Source organism: Gobius niger (assembly GCF_951799975.1).
Source record: "Gobius niger genome assembly, chromosome: 15".
Taxonomy (NCBI): domain Eukaryota; kingdom Metazoa; phylum Chordata; class Actinopteri; order Gobiiformes; family Gobiidae; genus Gobius; species Gobius niger.
This window is the reverse complement of record NC_136866.1, coordinates 12,191,174-12,218,318: the sequence shown is the minus strand read 5'-3', so window position 1 is coordinate 12,218,318 and position 27,145 is coordinate 12,191,174. Positions and strand designations below refer to the sequence as shown.

Genomic DNA, 27,145 nt, shown 5'->3' with positions numbered 1-27,145 from the left:
AGAGTTATATATTACACATAGAGTACTCTCTCTGTGCTAAGCCATCCGTGAAGAGCCTTTGGATAGTATCTTCTCGTTGTAAGCATCAGTTGGGTTCACAGTTTTCAGAGCAAGTGCAGCTCAGAGAACATGTCCCCCGGCTCGCTGCACTTCTTATGGCACACACATGACGTGATCCACTGCATCTTCCACCGTGTGCTGGAGCCGTCCTTGCACACAAAGCTGACTGGAACCATGCGCGACTTGTTGGGCACACAGCAGCGCTTGTCTGTACACACACCGCAGTACATGGGCCGCAACTTCTTGGTGCTTGTGCAACCAGACAGTGTCAGCTTCTCTGCCTTTTTTGCCTGGAATTTGGGCCGACATGTCTTTCCCTTTGGCACCTGCCCAGAACAAAAATATTGACTTAATATTTAGCCAGCTCAAGTTTTCACACATAGCATTTACAATCCCCATTTCACTCAATGTTTGTTTATTGGCGGCAGGAATCATAATCTGTTCATGAACTGTTCTCATCACATGACTAATATGTAAAGCAGTCACACTAAGTATCCTGGACCTAAACGTATTTCTGCCAGGAGATCCTTGTTATTTTACCTTTGTGCTTTTGAGCAGGCTCTTATCGCAGGGCCGAAGCAGGCACAGCCGCCGCTCCTTCCTCATCTCGCACTTGCTGTTGTTGTTGTGCACCCTCACAGAGATACCCAAGCCACAGCTCTTGGAACAAGGGCTCCAGGGAGTGGTCTGGACCAGGCAGTTCTTCTTCCAGACTAAAGGAGGATCCCTGTAAGCTTTCAGTGTTACAGTTAAAGCCAGGTGTCATCACCCTAGCATCTACACAGGACTCTCATAACCAAATGTATTCTTCCTGAATAAACCCATCGACGACACACAATCCTTTTTAGTCATGAGTGATGGAATCTTTAGAATTTGAACAAGTTTGACAAGGGCCTAACTGCGATTGCTCAACCACCGAGTGAGAGCATTTCCAAAACTACAGCTCATGTGGGATGTTGTGGAAAGTTCAGACAAGTGCTGCAGTTGCTGTGGAGGGTAATGCTGGTTCTGACAAGGTCAGAATACATGCATGGCTTAGTGTTTCATATGTTTAACAACTGCCTGACTGTTTATCCCACTTTATTATGCTTAAATAATTATAAAAGCCTGCAGTGTATTATGGTGGTTTTAACGCTCGCACTCACCTGACATGTAGGTGGTGTCCTGCTTGTGCTTTGCAGAGCTGGGGCCATTTCGAAGGCCTGCAGGGACGATGGCCATCAAAGATGCAGGGCCTAAAAGAGCAGCAGGCTTCTGGATGAAGGCAGGGGTGCAGCCGATGGCACCACCGATGCAGGTGCACTTGTAGAGAGGGCTAGGCTGGAAGGCCTCTCCGTTCTCATAGTGAGCCCCATTTAGGTCACAGCCCACAGCCATCAAATCTGACAGAGCAAAACGTGTTTGTGCAGTGAGTAGTCAGTGTACTTTTTACTGCCAGACAACCCACTCTAGATTGATGTTGTTATGGCCGATCTATCAGGCTGATATTTGCACAAAGATTATCGACTATTGACCTTGAAGTATTAGCAATGACATTGGTCGTTTCAGGCTAGGTTCAAGTTACAATTACAAAACATTCAGTTCAGTTGCTGTTGACTCATGTTACACATGTTGGCCTTTGTAATACTCACAAGCGCACACGCCAACTTCATATTTGGGCTTGTCCCTGGAGAAGTCACAGTACATGCCCTTGTGGGGGTCGCATACGTCCCTCTCGTTACAACTATCTCCAATCTGTCGAGCGCAGCTCTTACAGCAGCCACATCCATCCAGCACCGAGCTGACACCCGGGGCGCACTGCGGTCGCGGGGCACATTTACAGGGCCACTGGCAGAACTGACGCCGCTCCACCCGATCGCCCCGACCAGACACGTATGGGGCATTGTTGGTGGTTCTACTGAAACCCTGAGCAAGACACAGGCACTCTTATGTTAAAACATACTGTTGATCATCCATATGAAAAGTATACAAATCTTTGAAAGTACAGATACTGACTCTAAAATGATTGATGATGGATCAAATGTATTCATGTTACATTTACCGAAGGGCATTAGGTGGTAACAAACGAAGCTTTGACCTATTGAAGCCTCTGGAACTGTTATCGTACACTTCATGTCTTCAGAAAAGGAAGTGGTTTAATTACTTTAAAAAGAGACTTGCAGCATAAGCCAAATTCTCCATAAAGCCAGAACTACATACTGTGTTGGAGGTCAGTGAGGCTATGCCAAAAATCTGGAGCCTGTGCGCCAGCTTTAGAGAGTGAGCTGTTGGGATGGTGTGAAAACAGCAGGGCCATTGATTTAAGCCTTCATGAGCTCTCACATTGGGAAACATCAAACTGAACCAAAAGTCTATAGTTTTTACATAGTAGTTGAATGTTTGACTCTGCATTTCTTCATACATTTGTATATCATTGAAGTAAAATCACAGCTACACAAAGAGTTTTCTTACCTGTTGTGTGAGGATGAGGAGCAACGCAGAGAAATGCAGCAGCATCTCTGATGTGAGGTGGTCTGTGGAGTTCCAGGAGAGGGTCTCAGGATGAGGGGCCAGGGGCGGGGTCAGGACAGAGCCGCTGAGGGGCACAAAGCACACTCTGTGTTCTCCACAAACACCCTCATGTAGAAGGGAAATATTTGTGTAGAGACGCACCCATCCCATTCCTCCTTCGCTCCCCCCTCTGCTCCCCTCTCCCTCAGTGACCCACTCCTTCCCTTCAATGCCACACTCCTACCTCAGTGTCCCACTCTCCCCCATTAATATTCCTCTCTCCCCCCTTAAAATCCCACTCCTCCCTCAGTGTCCAATGCCTCCCCCTCAGTATCCTACTCCTCTCCCCTCAATGCCTCACTCCTCCATCAGTGACCCACACCGTCTCCCACATCCCTGTGTATCCCCCTCCTCTCCCCTCAGTGTCCCACTCCTATTTCCTCTATGGGTAACATTTCAGGTGTCTCCATGTGTATTGACACTTTTTATGAGCCCAGATGGACTGTGATGGGTTGTGGAAAGCCCGCACACTCCCGCACTTCTTATCTCTCTTTTACTACCCCATGCAAACAGCAAGCTCTTATCAGTGTCGTCCTGCGTGGAAAGTGCACCCTCCACCGGACAAATCAATGGGCAGCAAACATATGCGCTTCCTCCATGCAAGTGTATTGTGAGGAGTGCAGTCCTGAGCTAAGGTACAACACAAATGAGTGTCATCATCATAAAGAGCCCCATTAACTGCAGCCCGGGGCCTCAGAGCCCTCACCTCAGTGCCTGCACTGGTTTGGTGGCCCAGTCTGGTCCATGCCTTTTTATCGGCTTACTGTTTCACACTAATAATATCTTTCTTGTTATCACCGGTCACTCATCTTATTATGTGGCAGTAAGCAGCACAGATAACATAACAGATAACAACACATTTTGTTTTAAAAAATTTACTTAAGACAGAGATGGGACAGAGTTATGCCAAGTGTCGTGTCCAAGGAAACAACAACAGTATGCAGTGGCCAGGACTGGGATCAAACTGCTAATCTTCAGATGAGTGGATCTGAATTCTATACCTGCTCTGGTTACTTTTATCCCGATTAAAATGTTTATCTGAGGATTCTAAATGTAACACGTGCACAATATGATGGATAGAGAAGTGGAAACCCTTTCCTTTGCTCTGCAGTAAGTAGGAGTTGTTGAAGCTGATCACTACGATCATGTGACCTGGTCCTTATCACTGAACTCAGTGGAGAGCAGGCACAGTGTCCAGCTCCTGCAGAACGTAGGACCTTCATATTCTGGAGCAGCAAATTAGAATTTTCTTCAATTGCTCAAGGTATTTTTGATGTTATTATTGTTGTTAGTATCATTCACTTAAAGTAAACTAGTTGACAATTATTTAATTTGTTTATTTTGTACTCAGCGTTTCCAAGTGGAAATCTGAACATGTTTCTCAAACTGTTCCATAGATGGTTTGATGCCCTAATGTTGTGAGCTGTGGGGCTGAGTGAAGATGTCTGGCTCGATTGCGTTTGTGTTGGTGTCGGTGCAGAAGGTCTACTACCCCCTACTGTGCTGTCTGGGAATCCCAGGTCAGTCTTTTCTCTGAGTTTTCTACTGATGCTGATCACCAGGCCCACTGTTGCCCACCTTATGTATAACTCACACAAAAAAACTACTCTAGTTGTTTTAATGAGTCAGACCTTCATATCACATTTGTTTGTTTTTTCTTGTAGCCAATCTCTTCACGTTCTATATGATCTGCTTTCATAAGTGTGGGATGTCTGAGTCGGCAATGGTGTACTTGAGCTGCTTGGCTATTGTAGACACTTTCTACCTGGTGTGGGTCATCCTCATCGACCTGACGCTGACGTTCTGGGTGCTGCAGCCCTTCTGGCACTCTCACCCCTGGTGTGGCATCTTGGGCTTCCTGCAGTACGGTTCACTCTACAGCTCCTCGTGGATCGTGGTGGTGTTTACCATCGAGCGTTACCTGGTCCTCCGCAGCACCCAAGCTAAACAGCACTTCTCCAAGGCGGGCCTCACTAAGCTGATGTGCGTGGGCATTGTGCTGGCGTCCCATCTTGTCTCTGTGCCTCTTGGGTGGATTAATTTTGTGTCCACTGTGAACTTCACAGCAAATGGCAAGAATGTTTCGCTGCCCAGATGCCACTACCGGGACGCCACCTACAGCACGGTGATCGTATGGATAACCACCTTTCTGTCTGGAGGGGTGCCCATTGTGCTGGTTATCATTTTCAACTACCTGATTGGGTACCACCTTTCCCGAGCCAGCAACCTCTTCACCAAAGAGGAGCGACGAGTGATGCAGGGCCGCAGTCGAGGTGTTCTTCGCAGGACCCTGCTTCTGCTGGGCACTGTGTCTGTGGCCTTTGTGGTACTAAGTCTGCCTCGGTTTGTCACATATAGTATCCTCAGAACCATGTACAATAAAGAGGACTTTGATCGCAATGACTACAGCATCCCCATCAACGTGGCCGGGGACTTGGCCAACATGCTCCAAAACCTTAACTCCACCACCAACTTCCTGCTGTACTGCATGGTGAGCCGGCGCTTCCGCAGAGAGATGGTGAGTGCACTGACGTGCACAGCCAAAGCCCGACGCCAGGCCTCTATGCCCACCTACAGTACCATGAAGGTGTTCTCTGTGGCAGAGCGCAGGGCACCGCCTAATGGTCCTCCAGGCAGTGTGGTGTTAACTAATCGAAAACTCACAGACTGAACCTCTTCTTCCTACATTCTTTGTAAAATTGTCTAGTCTTTTTCTCAATAATTACAATGTTGTACTGTCCATTGTTCAGTCCATATAATGTCTATTATACCATTCTACCACCTCCGGATGGAGCAAAAGTACAATTATAACCTAAAGCAATGTTATACTATTGATAAGGCTAAATAAAATGGTGTTTTTTATAAGCACTGATGTTTTTTGTATTATTATTATTTAGAGAAATAGTAAACCCTTATAAAAGGATCAGCAAAAACTCAGGTGTTTCACATACACTCCGAAACCTGTTGCAATCATCTGACTTAACTTTTTTTCAAATAAAAAAAAAATTATGTTGGACCTCGAAAATACTAAAGAAAATACTAAAGAAAACCGGGAAGATTTTCTTTGAGTGGCACAAGTTCGCCTTATTTGCACATGAGACTTGCGCTTCCTTGTGGCACAGTTGGAGCGGCTGCGGGATTTCGTGACATTTCCTGTTTGCCTCACAACACGTTTGGGCTGTGTCTTCCAGAGCAAAAACAAAAGGTAAGTCAAAGTCTGTTTAGGCTATGAAAATAAACATACAAGTGAATGTACAAGAGTAGCGTCTGCCCGGGACATTGTTTTAACCGCTAAACCTTACGCAGACGACGTGTCTCCGCTTTTGTTTTTAGTGTTGCTGTGCGCACCTGACCACAGCTGGCCAGGTGCGCAGGGAAGTGGTTCCTTTTTGTGTGTTGTGCACCGTTTTCACGGTAAATGAGTATTTTGTGATCTCTTCCAATGTTTTAGCTAGATCAAGACAAAATATAGGCGCTAGTCTGGCTGACACAGTCCCGGTGAAGATCCAGGGAAAGCGAAACTGTAGCCATAAGAGTTAGCCTGTTTGTACCTGGCGTTAGCGCATTTTCAAGCATCTAAAGTATATTTAAAAAGAGTTAAAGCGTTTCTATTTGCTTAAAGGTCCTGTATTGTAGCCTTTATTTTTGATACAGTTGAATTCTTATGGAACCTAAAATCATAGCTCGAGGATTAAACAAGGCTAAAAACAATAACTTCAGTTGCAATAACAGTTTGCAAAGTCTACTTAGCAGTGTTGGGGGTAACGTATTACAAAAGTAACGAGTTACAAAAATAACTTTAATAATATTTAATAATAAAAGAACTTACTTTCAGTAACTAAGGAATACAACATATTATTGTGCAAGATACGGGAATATATTAGTCATTACATTTCAAGTAACTTGAGTTACAAGAGCATTTAAATGTATGAACAAAAAATGGCAAACTCAAATGCCCCCAAATAAAATGCAACTTAGCAAATCAAGTGGGACACTGGTGTATAAGATCTGCTGTCAGTAGTTAACATCATGAAAACAAACGAGAGAATGGGGGAAAGCGAAAGAAAAGGAAATCTCTGACTACACTTTAGCTCGGTGGCTTTATGACTATTTTCAGTTTATATTTTGCCAAAAGTAACTCAGAAGCAACTCAAAGTAGTGTAACTCAGCTACATTTTTGTTACAGGAATATGCAATACAAACATATTGCATTTTTAAAACTGTAATCACTAATATATAATATATTACAGTTTTTGTTAAGTAACTTGCCCAACACTGCTACTTAGCAGAGTATGCATATGTGTGTGTTTGTTTGTATATTTGTTGAGCAGATTTTAATGTGCTGTTTATTTATTTTGTAAGTGTAATTGTAGTTTTTGTTTCAAACTATTACAATGAAATGTTTTCGCCCTTTCAGCAGAAACACAAGAGCTTATTAGTTGAATTGTGATTTCAATTGTATCACTAGGTAAAAATGTAATTTCTCAAACCTCAGCTTAACTTACTGTGTCTGAACTGCTCTGTCTCTCTTGCACAGAGTGGGGGAGGTTTTGTCACTGGTACCATGAGCTGGCCTGAATGGGGACTGCGGCCTGTCCGCAGTATACCAGTAGAGACGGATGAGAGCTTGGACCTGGCTGAACAGTTTCCACAGGAGCCTGTCCACCGTTCCAGAGAAGAGCATTGGTATGCCTCTATGGTGGCACAGAGCCTTGAAGCCCCCAGCTCATTGAGGTCAGATCGGTCTCTGGGACAGGGTGCTCCTGATGGACCACCTGCCAGTAAGTCCCGACCAGAACCAGGGTTTTCCCCAGATGCAGTGGGGGACACCTTCAATAATCTTATTCAAGATCGTTATAAGGCCTACTCTGCTGCATTACATAATTTTTTCTGCACTCATTCACAATGTCATTGTGAATACCCAAAAGCCAGATGCTAGCCACTCTGTTTTATTCAATAAATCATACATAATATATTAAGTTATGTCACTGTGTTCAGGTAATGAACAGCATCAGTTTCCTGACCTGGCACGTGGCCCCCGGCACTTCCCTCTCTGGTTTGTCTACTTTCATCATTCACATTTTTTATTTATTGACCTTACTTTACAAAATCTTTTCAGTGGTCTGAACACACCAGTGAACAAAATGTACAAAATTGTGTTCTCTCAGCCATGTCCCACAGAATAGACCACAACACGAACAGCTAAAGCGGTTGCCCCAGGTTCCCCAGGTCACAGAAGAGGTCATGAGAGAAGTCCAATTTGTTCGTCCTGTGGATCCCGGTCAGATCAGAACCTTAACCCTTCCAGAGGAGTGCAGTAAGTTCCAGCAAGCTCACATGACCATCCCTGTGAGTTTTTACATTTGAAAGTCTGCAGTAAGGTCCAGACCTAAGTCTGACTAATTTGTTCAAGCTTTTAGATTCACACCAAAGTCTGTAAAGTCTTCCATAAGATTCTAAAGATCTGTTCTGATAAATAAATATATATATGTTTTTTCCATTGTTTATTTTATTGTTGGATGTATAAATACAAGCAAAATCGTGTGTATTAATGTTCAATATATTATTAATACTGTGCTTCTACTTTAATATTGTCTATGAGCCGCTTTACTATTGCTAATGATAGTCTATGGGTGTACTGTATTATAGTAGTTTTGACTAATGAAAAGTATTTTTCTTTCAGAAAATGTTTTCATCACTTACTCTGTTGACACGGCCAAAGACATGATTCCCTTCACTAAGTTTCTTCTCGCTAATGGGTTTCAGCCAGCGGTCAGTCAGCAGCACATACATACATACATACACAAACAGCGAAGTATCATAACAAATGTTCTGTATCTGTTTCTCAGATCGACATCTTTGACAGCCCCATCAGGAGTATGGACACCACCAAGTGGATGGACCGCTACCTGAACGATGTGAGTGTGAGAAGATGGTTTGGAAGGGCACAGAATGGGGTATTGTCAGTTCTCATATTTTCATTAAATGGTAAAATCATGATCATGATGATTGCTGTACTAAAATTGTGATGTGATCAACTGTAAGCAGTTCCCCACAACTGCCACTTGGAGGAATCTATTAGAAAGTAGTTAAATGTGGTAATAACAATATATTGAACTGGACTGATGCTGTGATGTGATTGGACAGAAATCCGTGTTGATTATCGTGGTCATCAGTCCTCAGTATAAAGTGGACGTGGATGGGCTCGGGCCTGACGAGCACTGCCTCCACACCAAGTACATCTACAAACAGGTGTGCGCTTCAGCTCTGCTTCACATTATAATATGTCTCCAAGCCTCATCAACTGCCTGACTTACTTCATGTGTTCTACATAGAGTCTGGTGCTGCTGTTATTGAACGTTTTTTCAACTGCAGAACCAGGACGAGCTAATTGAAAATGATTACACCTCCTTACTTGGACTTGGAGTCAAAGTCCTCCATGTGGCATCGGCCTCTTGTGCTTGGTAGCCTAGTGGATACAGCACAGTAGTAAATGAGAACTCCAGAAATCAGCTCAGGATCAGATTTTTGTCTGCATGTAAATATTGCCAGTGTTGTCTGTAGATTACTTGCAGATTTTGGAAGAGGAGCTTTAAAAATAGCCAATGACTCTTTTCTTTCACAAACAGGAGCACAGTTGCAAAAACTTCTGCAGCCATTTATGCTTTATTTAAGTCAGACACTGTCTTACTCTATATATAACACAAGTCAGGGGCTAAACAGACCTTCATGACAGTTTAGACTAGAGGTTTAGAGCGCATTACCTCCACAACACAATGACACACACGTTGTTAGTGCATGAGTCTGACTGATGCATTATCAGTTGTATGTTAAGACGTGGACTTATGCAGGACTAATTGAAAAAAATAATAATTCAATGAAATCCCTCAAAGAAGAATAAATACAAAAGGTCTTAAATGCAATACATGTCCACCTCTGGGTCAGTAGCGCCATCTGCTGTTGTGAAATGTTATTACACATTTGTGCATGATTTTAAAAATGCTCTCTATGTTCTATGATCTCAACAGATTCAAAATGAGTTCATCCAGCAGGGCTGTCTAAACTTTAGGCTCGTGCCAGTGCTGTTCCCTGGAGCCTCCACGGTAGGTTGGACTGGACTTTCTCCTGATGCCGTCCCTCTAAGGCTCAGTCCTGTGTCCTGTGTTCAACTTGCAGAATCATGTCCCCAACTGGCTGCGAAGCACCAAGCTGTACCGTTGGCCTCAGGACGGTCCTGACCTGCTACTGCGACTCTTCAGGATGGAGCGCTACATTGTCCCCCCACCTGGACCTGGGCTCACCGTGTCCGTGCAGCCATGCTGAGTGCACTCATTCTGATCGATCATTTATTGCGTATTTCCACCTCAAATGGTGTGTACATGTTCACCTCAAATCAACACATTTTTAAACTGTAAATACAGTAAAGTTAATTTTCAAACTGTTAAAACTAGTAATTATTTAGGAGGACTTGGCCCTTTTTAATATTCATAAAAAGAGTGGATAGGCACATCCAAAATCTATAAAAACATGGCATCAGGCATCACCTCAGCACTTCATCACACATAAAAACAGCAGCAAGACCCAGAGTTACACAAAATACATATTTTTTTCTGCTCAGCACTGTGGCTCCATCTGTTACAAAATTGTATGTTTATTTTTGTGTCTGAAGGGCTGAGTTGATACCGAAATGTCACAGTCTTTCTTGTGCCTCATCCTTTTTAATATTGACTATCAAAACATAATGTGAGAAACAATAATCCTTATGGAGGGAAATGTCATGAACTCAGGGTGTCTGTGGGGCAAGTCATTAAATGAAATAAATTGTGCCAAAATGAAGACCTTAAATGTTATTAAAAAGCATTAAATTCGATTCAAACAGGCATTAAATCTAAATTTCTTGGAAATTTGCGACGTTGCTTGACTAATTTTGCTGCATAAATTAATCAGAAATACAGAAATTATGGTCCAAAACACATTCAGCTGCAGTTTTAGCTGAAATTGTACACAATTATTAATTCAAAAGTTTTCTATTTTATTTTTTTTGCCTTTGAATCTTGAATTTTTCCCTCATTAATTAATTTGATGGAATGTTTGCTCATGTTGAGACAAGAAATATTCAGATATTTTGCTTTTGTGGCATTAAAAAATCGCTGAAGAGCATTAAACTGGACTTGTTGCTGCCTGTAAACCCTGGAACTGAGAACAGAAGGAACAAACAATAAAAAAGGACTGCAAAGTGATGTGTGCTCCCAGTTCAGTTCCTGTTAAGACCAATGGATATCCCCCTGCCAGTGAATGAATGTGATCATAAGATATGACAGTGTGTTCAGTGGTTGGTGGAAGGGCCATCGTAGGATTGGCTGCAATTATTCTGTCTGATTCAGCCCCAAAACAAATGGAGTGCTTCCTCCAAGTGTGACTGAATGAATAAATACCATTACACTGTAGTTCTCAAACTGTGGTACATCTACCACTGGTGGTACTTGAGCTTCTTCAGGTGGTACTCAGAGTCATAAGTTATTTTAGACGAATCAAGGTCTGTATTAGACCTGCTTAATGACTTTATCTTGATCTGGTGGTGGTACTTCAAAAGTTAAATATTTCATGAGGTGGCCGCCTATTTGGTGTGGAAAAACCTGAACTTACGCTTGGCTGGCTTGAAGATAAGATAAGATAAGATAAACCTTTATTTATCTCACAAAGGAGAAATTCACTTGTTACAGTCGGCGTTACTTCACAGTCTTATTGTACAGTCTGACAGCAGTGGGGATGAAGGCTTTGCGGTAGCGCTCCGTCCTGCACTGAGGGTGTCTCAGTCTGCCACTGAGAGAGCTGCACAGCTCTTCTACAGTCCCGTGCAGTGGGTGGGAGGTGTTGTCCATGATGGAGGTGAGCTTGGCTAACACCCTCCTGTCCCTCACCTCCTCCACAGAGTCCAGGGGGCAGCCCAGGACGGAGCTGGCCCTCCTGACCAGCTTGTTCAGTCTGTTCTTGTCCCGCTCTGTGCTGCCCGGGGCCCAGCACACGGCAGCGTAGTGGAGAGCAGAGGCTACCACAGAGTCATAAAAAGACCTGAGCAGAGGCCTGCTCACTCCGAACGACCTCAGTCTCCTCAGAAGGTGGAGGCGACTTTGGCCCTTCTTGTACAGGGCGTTGGTGTTGTGGGACCAGTCCAGTTTATTGTTGAGGTGAACACCCAGGTACTTGAAACTGTCCACCTCCTCAATGTCCTCCCCCTGGATGTTCAGCGGTGTGTGGGTGTTGAAATGAATAATGATAAAATGGCTTACACTTAACTTGTGTTGGCAGGCTTCTCAAAGCGCTACACTGTAGTCCACCAAAGAAAAAAAGAGTGGTGCGCACTGAATGGGTGCTGCTGCCGGATGCTCTCTCATCGAATGCAATTTCTCCATCTGTGAGATCAATAAAGTACCATACCATACCATAGTCATCCATTCATTCCATCCTTTGCTCTAGACTGAGGGAAGTGGCCCCTCACAGTACGAGCACCACCATCCTTTCACTCACACATCTGCAAACACACAGCAGCCCTGTTGATTATTGACTGTGTGCAGCCTACAGCCATAGATGGGGGGCTACAGATGGGAAATCAGACCTTTTATTCTGAAGGTGACTGGAGGAAGTAGAGGCTGCAGCTCCGTGCAGGTTTAGCTTGTAGCCTGGTGAGCTAGCCTGTGTTGAATAATGGAAGTTTGAGTTTCCTATGGAAGCGGATAATCGGGGCTGTCCCCCAGCTGAGCCAGAGGATTTCGTAAACCACTGAGCACCGGAAGTGTGCGGAATAGGCTGCTGTCTCTGGTCCAGACGGTCCAAACAGCCCTAACGCCTTCATGCCACCCAGAGATGGGCTCTTCAGCACCGAGGCGTTTCAGGGACTTATGCCGGTGGTTTGTCTCTCGCTGACAGAAGCCAACATCAACCACAGCCATGTTCGCTGTTCGTATTGTCACGGCGGACTATTACCTCGCCAGCCCCGTTAAAGACCTGGACGTGTGTTATTCGGATTTCCGAGAGAGCGACGTGAAGAGAGTGCCCGTGGTGCGGATCTTCGGAGCCACCCCCGCAGGTTCGTGCGCAGTGTTGGTGCCTGTCTGGGTAAATGTAGGGCCACGTGAACGTGCCACTGGCTCAAGCACCGCAGTAAACATGTCCGCACATGATCTTTTAAAGGGAGGCTGTTGAAAAGGGATTGCATTTCGATATGGGGAGGGTTTTCTGTCGCTGACACGGTGTACTAGGCGATATTTTGCGCTGTCGGGAGCAAGTGGTGGTGCTCTGTTGGCCCCCTCCTATGGCTGGGCTTTGTTTTCTCTCCCCTCCATCACGGTGCTGCTGATGGACACCTTCTGAGGCTCTTACTGCGTTTGTAAATGCTGACAACCTCCTGAAACGGGTTGATAAAGTTTTAGGAAACCCCTGTGGCTGGAGACACACATCCAGTCTTTATGATAATGACATAAAAAAAAAAAAAAGCATGTTAATAGGAGCACATGATGGAGAATAATGTTAAACCAAAGGGCCTTTGAAGTATAAGTAGTGAGAAATAATGGTATGAGGCTGCAGAAGAGTGTGCACTGACTGACAAACCTGTTGGTTGCTCAAGTAAAATAACAACGCTAAAGCACTGAAACCATTGTGAAAACCACACAGTGGCCTAGTTGGTCTGTGTTTTGATCGGCCTTCTTGTGCCATGTGCTTTGAAGTGTGTGCGTGACCAATGGAGCTGCATGCGTGGGGGGTCAAGCAGCCTACTAAAGGGGGCCCCAGGTTTAGCACTCCAGGGATGCCTTAATGCCTTCAGAGGAAATTCCTCCAGGATCCATTTGTGATTAGTCTCTCACTGGTAGCCACTTGTGTGCATAAGGTTCTTCTAGAAAGACAAAAAAAGGCATTTAAACAAACCTTTGTTATACCTAAAGTCTTTCTAGAGGAACTATAAACCTTAGCTGACATGAAATGTACTAAAAGATTGTTTTGGTTCAGTTAGAAATTCAGTGAAGCGTTTGCTGCTCATCTTGTGCTGCTAATCTTGTATGAGCAGAAACAGTCGGGGAAAGTGGACATTTTCCAAATCAAACAGCAAGTGTAAGATTTTCGAGCTGTTTGTTTCTGTGGATTTGTCAAGAACTGGATCATTCAAGCAGATGCAAGTGCTGTTGGAAATGCTCTCTGCTGTTTTTATTTGGTAAAGCTTAGTCATGGGACAAAAATAATCCCAAGACGCTCAACACATTTTCACACTTCTTACTTCATCAGTCACTGTGTCTTGAAGTGCCATAGGTGCCATAGAAGAGTCATATAAAGATGACTTTTAGGAGCATAAACAATAAATGCAAATATGCTTATTCACAGGTCAGAAGACTTGCCTGCACCTTCATGGCGTCTTCCCCTACATCTACGTTCCATACGATGGCTTCGGACAGCAGTCGGAGCGCTACCTGCGGCAGTTGGCCTTCAGCATCGACAGAGCCCTGAATGTGGCCATGGGAAACCCCGGCTCCAGCGTACAGCATGTGTTCAAAGTGGTGCTGGTCTCTGGCATGTATGTTCACCTGTGTGCTTCTCTGGTCACGCTGCAGGCTTTAATCTCAGGGCTCCTTTATGGGCTCCTTTATGGGCTACAGCTTCTACCCATAACCAACAGAATGCATTGGTCATGTCTGTCCTTTGACTGGAATTACAGCATCCTCATCATTGTTGTGGTTGTTTCTTTTAGGCCTTTCTATGGCTTCCATGCCAAGGAGAAGCACTTTCTGAAAATATATCTGTACAATCCTCAGATGGTCAAACGGTAAGTCTGCAGTTGATGTGGAATCATAGAAAGTATTTTTAGGGCTGGGAGTAAACTGTTTCAAATCCCCATGTAACTCGAATTCCAATGCTTCTTTTGCAAAGTTTCCTTGAACATAAATAACAATCGGAGTGTTGTTGCAGGGTATGCGAGCTGCTGCAGAGTGGAGCGGTCATGAATAAGATGTATCAGCCACACGAGGGCCACATCCCCTACCTGCTGCAGCTCTTCATCGACTATAACCTGTACGGTATGAACTTGATTAGCTTGGGGGCTGTCAAGTTCCGCCTCAGCAAAGGTAACTTCTGTGCAAAACTACAGTCTGTGCAAGAGTGTAACAAAGTATAAAAGCTTTTTCACTGTAATTCACACATTGATGCTCCCTCGTCATATTTGATTTGTACTAACATAGTTATTTTTTTTCTGCGCTTAAAATAATGGACTTGTGTAACCGTCTCGACTGATTCTTGGCTGTTTCTCTGCAGATGCAGCGCAGTTACAAGACCACAATCGCAGCCGTGGCCCCACTATAAGCCCCTGGAAGAGCCCCTGCACCTCTCGAGTGAACGAGAGCGTGTCCGAGCGCTGGGAGGAGAGCGCACTACCCTGGTGAGTACACACAGGATGCAGACACTTGGCTCATGTCGTAACGTGCTGCTCAGCTTCCTCTCGTATGTCCTGTTGGCAGTTCCCTGGTGCTACCGGATGTGGAGAAGCATAGCACCTGCGAGCTGGAAGTGGATGCCGTGGCTGTGGACGTTCTGAACCGCCTTGAGATCGAGAGTATGTCAGCTGTGCACACCTCTCCTGTGTTAGATATTGCTGTACAGTTCTGTGTCGGTAAACATTGGTGTTTGTGTTCAGACCAAATCGGTAGGAACCCCGGGCTGCAGGCCATCTGGGAAGATGAGAGGCAGCGGCGGCGAGAGCAGAACCAGCCCTCTCAGATAGACACCCCCCACTCACAAGGTCAGTGTTCTTTTTAACACTATGACTCTGAATATGCTGAAGGAGCTTTACTCTGTTGCAACTGGGGTTTGCTTCAAAAATATAATCAGTTTGACCGAAATGGGCCTGATGCTTAGAGTTAATCAAATATTAATCAAATACATCAAAAACAAGAAGTATTCAGCAATAACAATGGCTTCAACTATCTCTCTGTACTGACAACTTGAAATGTTTCATACTATAAGTGAATAATGCATCTTATGTAGGGCTGGGTAGCGTCACATGTTTTCCAATATTGGTACTTTAACAATACTTGTTTACGATACCTGAGGAGCTATACCTTTTTCCAATACCTATATATAAACTATAAACTATTTGTCATCTAGAACCACAAAACGGAACAATAATGTTCATTTGTTCCATGCAATTTCTATTACATTTGTATCATTTATTTTGAGCTGAAACAACCAAGTAACTTCCTGTAATGCTGTTCCTGGACCCAACAGGCATCATAACTTGGTCTCTAGATATTATACTTTTTTCAGTACCTGCTTTCAATAATTTTTTGTTTTTCAATAACAGTGGTACCTTCTGATACCACAGTAGTAGCACTTAACGTATCCAGTCCTAATCTTATTGAAGTAAAATGAAAGGAAATGTTTTACAGAACGTGGTGTGATTACGCCGACCGACAGTGAGAATGTTTTCATCCAGAGACTGAGGGACATTTTGAAGGAGAACAACTTTGATGTGTAAGTCTGTTTCAAATTCAATTCCCAAACACTTTTCATATTCAGCTATGAGCAGGTTCAGAATTTAGTGTAAACTTGGATATGTATAATCTGTGTGTTAAATGCCATGGATTACTGTCTAGAACGCAGCAGTCTGAGTCGGAGCAGGAGGACTTTGAGCTCACCATCCATTCAGAGACTCCGTGTACACCTGCTAATGTGCTGGATATGCACAGGGACTCCCAAACAGGTAACACTGTGGAGTCTGTGTCATCTGCAGATGCCTCAACTCTGACCTGATTCACTTTTCTCTAGACTCGGGCAGGAACTGTGCATTGTTGCCAGAGGAGGCTGTTGTGGATGAAGAGGCCATCTTGGGTCTGCTGGAAAACAGCCAGGAGTTCCTCCAGCTAACCCAAAACTCAAACCACTCTGTCACGGATGGTAGGTTTTCCCATGTCGAAATAAATCAAAAAATAAACATTTATTTATTCATTTATTTATTTATTTAGACACAGACTTTACAAATTAGAAAAATGAAATGAGGCAGCTACACACTGAAAGAAAATACTTCAGCTACTATGTATCTATCTATATATGTGAGCTCACTAGACCTAAAGAGCCAAAGTGATTATGGTTCACTGTTATTGTGGGGTCTCCGCAGACAACGGTCATGAACAGGCTCTCATCAGCTTGTTGGCCGGCCTGGAGAATGACGGCTTTTGTGGGAGTCAGCAGTGCTCCCCGCCAAAACCTTTTCCTGGCGTCCAGCGTTATCAAGGCAACAGTGATGATGAGGAGGGAGAGCCAGATGTGGACAAGGAAGATGCAGAGCTGAGTGTTGTCATGTCACAGCGCTGGGACAGTCAGAGACCTGATGTGCCAGAGTATCCAGGGTACTGTTAATGCAGCTGGCTTGATTACAAATACATTACTGAAATCTTGAACATGGTCTCGTGTTCTTGCAGAGTGTCCACTGAAGATCCCCAAGAGGTTTCAGATGAAGAAATGGAGTGGGGCAGGACAAACTCTGAGCTGGCAGACCTATCCATCCCTCAGGTGGATGGAACAGCCGACGAAAGCAGCGGTAAGCGCCTCATCTGTACTCTGTAATCTATTGATGTATGTGAAAGTATTTGGAGACCAGTTAATTGCTGATTTCTGAAAATGTGTCTTGTGTCTCGTGTGCAGATTCATCTCTAACAGACAGCGGCTCCAGGAGCCAGTCATCGGTCGCAGAGAAGATACGCAGTAAAAGGAATGCATTTCTTTTGGACTGCAAGCCCCAAGAGCTGCAGGACACTGAGCCTCCTCTCAATGAGCACTTCGAATTGAGAAGCAGCGCTCACACCAGCAGTGATGCCCCATTAGGATTTAAGGTTAACAAAGACATCCCCTACATCCCACCAGTCAAGCACCATATCCCCTGTAAGACGGCCCGAGAAGCTGGAGCATCCCCTGACTGTCTCAATCAAGAGTGCATAGGACCACTCTACAAAAAGACCTCTGTTAGTATTGACAACACTGATGTGGAAAGTTTACCTTTTGGTCATGGAAAGGCTTCTAAAAATAGTAATCTGTACAGCAGTCTGAAGAATGTGGAGACAAAGTGTCTGCCGATGCTCCAGAACCACAGGACATTATTGTGTTACTCTGAGCTGAGAAACTGCTCAACTAAAGAAGATGCAGAACTAAGTCCGAAAGAGAGCAACATGAAAGTAATGGTTCATTCCACCTTAGTGGAGGACACAGGACGCCACAGAGAAGAGGACCATGTGGGCGAGCTGAAAATTTGCTATGAGGACTATCAGGACAACAAGACTGACAAAACAATTGTAGCACAACAAGAAGCTCATTATAAGTTTTTCCCTAGTGTCATTCTCTCAAACTGTCTCAGTAGGAAGAAGTCTGGAGGCAAAAAGGTGTTGGATCCCATGAGCAAGCTGGAAGACACTCAACCCCGAAGATCACGACTAAAGCTGAACAAAAAGAAGGCTGCAACAGACTCTGTAGATTGCTCGCTCATGGATATCAATGTTATCACTGGATTAACCTTTGCGACGGCAGCTGCCACTGTTGATTCAAACACAGCTTATGCAGAAGATTCCCAGTCAACACATGTAAAAGAACACGAACACTGTCCAGCATCAACAGAACTGCTCACCAAAATGGATCAGCAAGAGTCTGATGAGGAGTATGATGAGAAATCTGAGGAAATAGCCGTTGCAATAGAACCCCCTCCTCCTAGTTCCCCCAGCGGCTCTGAAAACACCACTGTCCCCTCAGAAATTAGCGCTACACCACCTCATCTGCTTCCTGGAGGCAAGTATGCTTTAAGAGCTAAACGTAAGCTCATTCGCGATGCTGAGGATGGGGAACTGCCAAGTGACGGTCGGTGCAAGAGCTCTACCTCTGGCACATCGATCCCAACAGACGATCCCAAAGACAATGGAACGACTGCACCAGAGCACAAAAGCAAAAAACGCTGCAGGAAAGAGCCCCCAGTCATCATTAAGTACATTATCATCAACAGGTTCAAAGGAGAGAAGAATATGTTGGTGAAAGTGTCCAGAATCCAAGCACCAGAAAAGAGGGTTTTATTGACGGAGGACAAGTTGGAACTCTATAAGAAAATGGCTCCTCTTAAAGACTTTTGGCCTAAAGTCCCAGAGTCTCCAGCTGTTAGGTTTCCTGTTTTTGAGATTAAATCCAAAAAATATATTAAACGAAAGACTAAACCTGGCAAAAAAATAGTAAAAAACCTGAGCAAACCCCCAGTGAAATTGCCCCAAAGGGGCTGTCAGAGGGGTCTGTACCTGCCTTCGCTGCCTCCTCCTCGGCCCTGCTACTGTGAGCTGGCCCAGGACCAACACTCTGTCTATTCTGATGTCATGGTGGAGCTGGGCTACCTCTCAGATGCATCGCTCAGTCCCAGAGACTTGACGCCTCCAAGATGTTGGTCGCCTAGTGACCCACTGATGCTAGACAACCCAGTCCCAGAGCATCTGATCAATCCTCTGAGTGACCCATGTCTTAGTTCTGCTTCTCCCTACTCTACACAAACCCTACGAAGAAAGTGTTCAGCTACCAAATCCACAAAGCCTATTAAACAAAGATCTAGTAGATATTTAGGTAAATCGTTGGGTTGTGAGACCAAAACTGTTACAAGAAAAAAAGTTCTCAAAAAAACAGAGAACCCTTCAAAGGGCTCAGTTAGACCTAGAAGTTACAGTCGAAAGAAGACAGAAGTGCCTGAAGACCAAAAACAATCTGTAAACAGCTCACAACTTCTTTTCCCAGAAGGGGACGCTGCTCTTTCTCCAAACTTTTCTCAAGAGGTGCCTCCATATCAGCTGCCAGCGTCCACAGACAGCTGTGCTCTTTCTACATCTCAATCCATGCAGCCAAAAAGTGAAGACTCTGATACCTCAATCATGGAGAAAAACAGTGCACTGTCCCCACATCTTCATCTCAAAGTTCCCAAATGCATAGAGACAGATCAGTCAAAACAAGTGCCCCTTTCTCCTCTGTACTCAGGTCAAAATGAATCACTCCCCGAAGTCCCTCATTGCCCGTCTAGTGTGGTTGTCCTCAAGAAACTGCTTCAGAAAAGATGTCAAGGCCAAAACCCGCCACAGCAGGACAACCATTGCACAGAATCAGAACCCACTAAAAAAAGTCCCAAGTCTAAAGCTACTACTTCTGCAACGGCACAAAAACCCAGGCCTGTGAAAACTACTACTCCCAAGTCAAGAAAAGCCAGGAGAAGCAGCACTCAAGCAGACAGCCCCATGTTGCTGTCAGAGCCTGAAATGGACAGCTGTAAGTTCATAGAAGACAGTCTGTCGCAGTCGGAGTTCCCACACAACAACTTTGATATCAACACTATAGACCAGGCGGACCTCTCCAGCCCATACAGCAGCAGCCAGTTTGTCCTGACCGACAAGAACCTGCCTCTCAAGTTTCTGAGTGATGTTTCCCAGGACGGCCTCGCACCCCAGACCTCCAGTTCTGAGAAGAAGAGTAACAGGTCAGTTCCCCATTTTTATTCCATAGTTTTTATAGAATACTTTTACAATGTCTTTTACAACACTTTTACCACGTTACTCTTCTTGACAACTATTTCATGTCACTGTTACTATAATCCGAAATCTTGATCAACAAAGTAAATGCTTTTTTTTCTAAATGTACTAAGCTATTTCCAAAATTTGGCACATAAGCCTAACCCTGCAATAGATTTGAAACACAATAGAATGAAAATCCTGCGTTCATAATATACTCCTTGATATAGCGCAATATAATAACTATTGTAACAGCCCGTTCATAAAGTCCGTTCCTTTTTGAAACAGGATGTTGGGTTCTGAAGAAGAGCTTCACAAAGTTTTCTCAGACAACCGCATGGACCATACTGAGCCTGCAACCACCGTCACCTCAGACACTGAAGAAATGAAGAGCAGAGAGTGGGACTTTTCAGTCAAAGAGGGACACAGCCATTTCCAGGACTTCCACTGTGAGAGAAAGGAGCTCCTGTTCTCGCCGCTGGATCCCTTACCCCTTAGCTCTGCATCCCTCACCGACATCTCACCCACCAGCGACCTTCTGGAGGGCATTGATGGCCTGACCTCCAGCACTCCCAGCAGCTCACCCCGTTCTGTGTGTTCACTGACCCAGGCCAGAGCCAGCCCTCGAGGGACGAACATCCTGAAGCCCCTCATGTGTCCCCCGAGCAGAGAGGAACTATGTGGGACACTTAAAGACTTAAATATGTCAGTCACCACTTTCAAGGAGCCATTCTGCAGCGATCCTTCTGATGCACCGGGGAAACCTATGTAAGTACACTTCCATCTGCAGAAAAGTTTAAATGAATGACTTCTAACCTCTGTGTAATCTGAGTTTGTCTGTGCATAATGACTGTTTCAGGGAGGTGGGGGGTCGTAAGCTGACTGTGGGCACCAGGCTGACCTCAGAGCTCCCAGAGTTCACCGGCGAACTGTCTATGGAGGGTTTGCATTTCTGGCGGACGGCCTTCACAGCTATGAGCCTAACCTGCACTACAGTAGGCCCCAAGGCCGAAAGAGCAACTCACCCTTCGGATAACGACAAACCGGTCACGCTGCTGCCCTGTAAAGGCCCTCCGAGCAGGCAGCGTGTGCAGCTTTGGCTGGAGGCACACAGGCGGCACAGGGAAAAAGAGACAAGTTCAAACATTCATGGAGCTGCCCAGCTGAGTGTACAGCTCATTCCCAACACACCGTCCACAAACCAACCCTCTCCACCTGTTTCTCCTCTAGAGAAACCAGAGTTTACAGAAGTATGTCCAGTGTCTGCAGAGGAAGACATGGAGGAGGTTACTTCTCCTGACAGCCCTGAGCTTCCCCCTTGGCAGGAGTCCCATCAAAGCAGCCCCAGGCAGCAGTTGCCCCCGAGCTCTGGACACACTTTATTAGAGGACAGCCCCTCGGTTCATGCCAATCCACGCAGCCAGGATAGCCCCATCAGTATGAAAATCCGACCTGTCTGCAGCACTCCCATCTCTACGCGTAAGAGCCTATCAACTTAACATTTAAGGCACTCTCCAGGTTATTCAGGGTTGAGAGCATATATTCATTCTTTTGTTCATCTTCCTGTGTAGAGGAGGCTGTTGGTATGCGAGGGCAGCAGTGCAGGAGGAACCAGGTCAAACCTTTGCGGAGGCTCATCCTCAGCTCCCAGATCAAGGTGCCTCACAGTGCATCAGCTCTCACGCTGTAAGTCCAGCAGACCATCTTAATTGTTTTGTGCATCCCATATTTTGCAGAACCAGTTCACAGCTCTCAATGTACCAAAGAAGGAGAATTCTCAAATAGAGGGTCCGAGTATCGCCAACTCCTACGGTTTCAAAGTTAGCATGCAGAACCTGCAGGAGGCCAAAGCGCTGCATGAGGTGAGTATATGATACACTTAGTATATTAGGATAGAATAGTATTATTCACATAAAGCGGTTGTGTTAAATTGCATATGTTTTTTTTTTCTTTTTCATACACACAAACAATACATCCACTTTCAACTGGTCTGAAGGGTAGTCAAGAACTGTAGGGGGCAGCCATGCACTATTTATTGATTGTACCGTGAGGCTCACTCAAACATTTCAAAAGTGCTCAGAAATACAATGCTCTGTCTTCTTAGGTGCAGCACCTTACGCTGATGGCCCTGGAGCTGCATGCAAGGACGCGGCGGGACCTGGAGCCTGACCCCGAGTTTGACCCCATCTGTGCCTTATTCTACAGCCTGAGCTCAGACGCCCCTCTGCCCTGTACCCTAGACTTACAACTGACCGGGGCCATTGTGGTGGACACGGAGCATCCAAACCAAGCTCAAGGTGAAAACATGGCCATGGTGCTTTCTGAAAAGTGTGATCAAAGTTTATTATTGATGTACATGTGTTCCAGGCCGCACAGGGCGTGCGCCCCTCCTGGTGCGCTCAGGGGTGTCTGGACTACAAATCACCTACGTGTCCAATGAACAGAAGCTGTTTGAGGAGCTGGTCGCAGTTATTAGAAGGTGCCTAATTTACACTGATACGAGGGCCAATGTAATAATCTTGTTGTACTGGAAAAACAGTGTTATTACACAATACTGGAATCACGTGTGGGTGTCTAAACTTTGTTGTGTGGCAGGTATGACCCTGACATGCTTTTGGGATACGAGGTGCAGATGCATTCCTGGGGCTACCTCCTGCAGCGCTCTGCAGCACTCGGAGTCGACCTGTGTCAGCAACTGTCCCGTGTGCCAGGTACTGCCCAGTCTACCGTTTTTTTGATTGTCCTTTTCTGATTTATTATGATTGTCTTTAGGTGACTCCAAAGACAACCGTTTTGCTGCAGAACGGGATGAGTACGGTAGTGACACCATGACAGAAATACACATTGTGGGACGCGTCACGCTGAATTTATGGAGAATAATGAAATTTGAGGCAGGTGTTCTAAATGACTCAGCTTTTATTAATCATTCTCAATTCTATGTGGTAAGTAAAAATGAGCCCTGTTGTGTTTTGCAGGCGGCATTGAATAATTACACCTTTGAGAATGTGGCATTCCATTTACTGCACCAGCGCTTCCCTCTGTACAGCCATCGCACGCTATCGGACTGGTTCGACCACAACACTGACCTCCACAGGTTTAGATGAACAGTCACTACCAGATGCTACTTGCCATATGTGCCATTAACTCAAGTTGTCTGTGTAATTACAGGTGGAAAATGGTAGATCATTATGTCAGTCGAGTGCGGGGGTGCATGCAGCTTCTTCAGCAGCAGGACATCATTGGCCGCACCAGTGAGCTGGCACGAGTATTTGGCATCCAGTTCTACCATGTCCTCACTCGCGGCTCACAGGTCTCAGTCATTCAAAGCCGACCCACAGAACACAGGCCAACAGTGTGTGCTTTTCACTAACCTACTCTCGTTGCATTCTTAATGCTTGGTGCCGTGTTTCCTGGTGGGGCCATAGTACCGGGTGGAGTCCATGATGCTGCGTGTGGCCAAGCCTCTCAACTACATTCCTGTGACACCAAGTGTACAGCAGCGAGCCCAGCAGAGGGCGCCACAGTGCATCCCTTTGGTGATGGAGCCGGAGTCCCGCTTCTACAGTAACTCTGTGGTGGTGCTGGATTTCCAGTCCCTCTACCCATCCATCGTCATCGCCTACAACTACTGCTACTCCACCTGTTTAGGCCATGTGGACAGTCTGGGAACGTAAGGCTCTACAGAACACTCCTCATGGTTACTGTTACACTGCTACAGCCTGAGTAGACCCTCCCCAATGATACAAACTCTGATTCTGTTACCCTTTTTTCTTCAGCCTCTTTACCATAGGCTGAGGACTGACAGATTAACCAAATAAACAGACATATAGGATTTATTACATTTTTCCCCCAAAAAATCTTACTATTCTATTATTACTGTTGTGTCCGTTTCAGACCTGATGAGTTTAAGTTTGGCTGCACATCCCTCAGAGTGCCCCCAGATCTTCTGCACCAGTTACGCCATGACATCACTGTGTCGCCTAATGGCATTGCCTTTGTCAAGGTGAATTTCCTCCATCGAGCTGTCTTTGAAAGTCTTAGAGCTACTTGTTTCATCCTTGTAAAAGAGCATTTCCTGTTGGGTTCCTTTAATATGAACCTCTGCATGTTAATGATCTTACTTTTTGTGTGCAGTCATCTGTGCGTAAAGGCGTCCTGCCTAACATGCTAGAAGAGATTCTCAACACACGCATCATGGTCAAACAATGCATGAAGAATTACAAACATGACAAGGCCCTGCTAAAGCTGTTGGATGCACGGCAGCTTGGACTCAAACTCATAGCCAACGTCACCTTTGGCTACACTGCGGCAAACTACTCTGGACGAATGCCTAGTGTGGAGGTAGGTGCACTCAATCACTGTTCATCTCCACCAGACGTCTAATGACAGGAGGTGTGTGTGTGCTCATAGGTCGGGGATAGCATTGTCCACAAAGCCAGGGAGACGCTCGAAAGAGCCATCAAGATGGTGAATGACACAAAGAAGTGGGGCGCAAGAGTGGTTTATGGAGACACGGACAGGTGAGTATGTTGGCAGCCCGCTCATCTTACCACTGGAAGGTCTAGGGTTCAATTCCCAGACTGTGCAGTCCTTTCTGCTTAGAGAGTGGAGGTTCTCCCTGTCTGAATGGGAAAGTGACTGCCTGTCCCGGTGTGGTGCAGGACGTGGATGGGGGGGAACCCCCTGACCTGGGGGTCCCTCAGCCACGCTGCTGCCCACTATGACCCACATGACTGTCTTACAGACAGTCATGTTGCTAATGGATTGTACACAAATATAATGTTATGCTTGAACTTTTTGGAGTCATGATATCGTACTCTTGTAGTGTAGTCATTGTTAAACCCTAGTATTTTGTGTTTTGCAGTTTGTTTGTCTTGCTGAAAGGAGTCACTAAGGAGCAGGCGTTTAAGATCGGAAATGAAATCGCAGAGGCAGTGACAGCCACAAACCCCAAACCAGTGAAGCTGAAGTTTGAAAAGGTAAGGAGTGTCACACTGGGCACTTTTTAAGTGCCTTGTGTGATTGTACTGACTCCTAATCTGTATACAGGTGTACCTCCCGTGCGTACTTCAGACCAAAAAGCGGTATGTGGGATACATGTATGAGAGCCCAGAGCAGACAAAGCCTGTGTTTGATGCCAAAGGCATTGAGACGGTGCGCCGAGATGGCTGCCCTGCTGTTTCTAAGGTAACGTGCCCTCCTTTGCTCACGCCACTCTACCACTTTTAACAGAACACTGGACCGTTGATGGTTTCCCTCTTAGTGTCTATGCTTCATGTGTTTGCAGATTTTAGAGCGGTCCATCAAGCTGTTGTTTGACACAAGGGACATCAGCCAAATCAAGCAGTATGTGCAGCGGCAGTGCGTCAAAGTGCTGGAAGGCCGGGCCAGTTTCCAGGACTTGACCTTCGCCAAAGAGTACCGTGGGGCTGGATCATACCGTCCCGGGGCATGTGTGCCTGCGCTGGAGCTCACCAGGTCAGTAATTTCAAAGTATTGCAGTACCTTTGTGCCAATTTGTCCAGTACTCATTCAACAAAAGGCTGTTTCATTTATGCATGAAATCCTGCATATTTAGTCTCTTGAAGTATGATGTATGCTGATGTATGCTCTTTCTAAAGTCCTTATTCTTTTACCACTTCAGCACTCAAACAGCTCTATACAAGACTTTTTTGTGCCCCACAGGAGAATGATGGCATACGACCGACGACGGGAGCCAAGGGTGGGTGAGCGCGTGCCCTATGTGATTGTGTACGGGATGCCTGGCCTGCCTCTGATCCAACTGGTGCGGCGGCCCATGGAGGTGCTGCAGGACCCCAGCCTGCGCCCAAATGCCACGTACTACATCACCAAACAGATACTGCCCCCCCTCGCACGCATCTTCCAGCTGATTGGAGTAGATGTATTTAGCTGGTACCAGGAGATGCCACGGGTGAGCAGTGTTTTTTTTTTTCATTGTATCTAGAAAGTCAGTCTGACCCTGCTTGATCTGAATGAAATTTCATGTTGGATCTAAAGGGTGTGGCAGTGGTTGATCAAAGAAAAATATGTGTGATGAAGTTAAACCTCTATAGAGCGATTACCAGGCTGACATTATCTGCACTGTTGAGTCTTTAACAGAGATGGCTGTGTTCAGGTCCAGAAGGCGTGGTGCTCATCAGCAGACGGAGGTTCAGAAGAGACTGGGAGGAAAGGCACCATCTCCCAGTACTTCACCACACTACACTGTCCCGTATGTGAGCAGCTCACACAGCTTGGCGTGTGTTCCAGCTGCAGAAGTCAGCCACAGCGTGTTGCCGTCACTCTGTGCTCAGACCTGAGGGACAGTGAGAGTCAACAGGACGGGCTGCTGCAGGTGAGCTCAGGGTCCATGGTCTTGTTGTTCTGTTGTGCTTGTCTGGACTGACTGTGACACTCTGTCCCTCAGATATGCCGGAACTGCAGTGGCTGCCCTGAGCGACACATGCCGTGCATTTCTCTGGACTGTCCCGTGCTATACAAACTGTCCCGGGTCAATAGACTGCTCTCCAGGGCTCCATACCTCAGACAGTTGTTGGACCAGTTCTGAAGTTTACAACTGGTGCTTGTATCTTTCTCCTGCTGTCATTTTCTGCTCAGAGTATTCTCTCTGTGCTCTGTAAATACTGCTCCTGTGGACATGTCGAGTGCAAAGGACTTTTAAACCGGGGACTGTTGCAATAATGCCTACATTATTATAATGTCAAAAAAACTTTATTTTCCTGTATGAGTCTGTGCTGCAGACCTCAGCTTGAGGAGTGGACTTGTGAAGGAACTATTTGTAATGCACACTGTGGAAGAAGTATTATTAAATCAACAGATATGGCTCAAGATACTTGTAGATGTTCATACGATCAGATTTGAGCAATAATTCTCAAACACTGCCCTCTTTCTAGTTCAACAAGTGACGACCCCTCTTAAATTATATTTTATGTATGTAAAGCTTTCAAATATATCTTAATCAT

At 45.4% G+C, this 27,145-nt stretch overlaps 4 protein-coding genes across 4 annotated transcripts; 3 read left to right on the top strand and 1 right to left on the bottom strand.

The window, feature by feature from the left end:
* Window positions 1–51: 51 nt before the first annotated feature.
* Window positions 52–2,556, bottom strand: ccn6 (cellular communication network factor 6; the record flags this gene model as incomplete). The annotated part of the gene is made up of 5 exons (XM_079572171.1): window positions 52–386; window positions 601–794; window positions 1,206–1,442; window positions 1,692–1,965; window positions 2,512–2,556. 5 exons carry the CDS (start codon window positions 2,554–2,556, stop codon window positions 105–107), a joined length of 1,032 nt encoding a protein of 343 aa, XP_079428297.1. The 3' UTR covers window positions 52–104.
* A 1,457-nt stretch (window positions 2,557–4,013) lies between these two features.
* On the top strand, window positions 4,014–5,344 carry LOC306974672 (putative G-protein coupled receptor 139). Its single transcript, XM_079572047.1, has 2 exons — window positions 4,014–4,130; window positions 4,275–5,344. Exons 1-2 carry the CDS (start codon window positions 4,052–4,054, stop codon window positions 5,279–5,281), a joined length of 1,086 nt encoding a protein of 361 aa, XP_079428173.1. The 5' UTR covers window positions 4,014–4,051; the 3' UTR covers window positions 5,282–5,344.
* A 1,830-nt stretch (window positions 5,345–7,174) lies between these two features.
* On the top strand, window positions 7,175–10,056 carry traf3ip2a (TRAF3 interacting protein 2a; the record flags this gene model as incomplete). Its single annotated transcript, XM_079572568.1, has 8 exons — window positions 7,175–7,391; window positions 7,609–7,666; window positions 7,779–7,927; window positions 8,294–8,382; window positions 8,460–8,528; window positions 8,758–8,862; window positions 9,639–9,713; window positions 9,787–10,056. The coding sequence occupies 8 exons, from the start codon at window positions 7,175–7,177 to the stop codon at window positions 9,931–9,933; spliced, it is 909 nt and encodes a 302-aa protein (XP_079428694.1). The 3' UTR covers window positions 9,934–10,056.
* Window positions 10,057–12,253: 2,197 nt separating this feature from the next.
* rev3l (REV3 like, DNA directed polymerase zeta catalytic subunit) lies at window positions 12,254–27,017 on the top strand. The gene is made up of 33 exons (XM_079572093.1): window positions 12,254–12,697; window positions 13,984–14,173; window positions 14,348–14,422; window positions 14,566–14,720; window positions 14,908–15,031; window positions 15,111–15,205; window positions 15,287–15,391; window positions 16,038–16,122; window positions 16,245–16,351; window positions 16,417–16,545; window positions 16,766–16,997; window positions 17,070–17,188; window positions 17,293–20,131; window positions 20,451–20,930; window positions 21,022–21,641; window positions 21,734–21,819; window positions 21,899–22,024; window positions 22,267–22,459; window positions 22,530–22,641; window positions 22,758–22,873; window positions 22,935–23,053; window positions 23,138–23,256; window positions 23,331–23,472; window positions 23,588–23,832; window positions 24,057–24,165; window positions 24,297–24,503; window positions 24,573–24,682; window positions 25,027–25,141; window positions 25,212–25,349; window positions 25,450–25,640; window positions 25,848–26,094; window positions 26,299–26,517; window positions 26,590–27,017. The coding sequence occupies exons 1-33, from the start codon at window positions 12,559–12,561 to the stop codon at window positions 26,728–26,730; spliced, it is 8,229 nt and encodes a 2,742-aa protein (XP_079428219.1). The 5' UTR covers window positions 12,254–12,558; the 3' UTR covers window positions 26,731–27,017.
* Window positions 27,018–27,145: the final 128 nt, after the last annotated feature.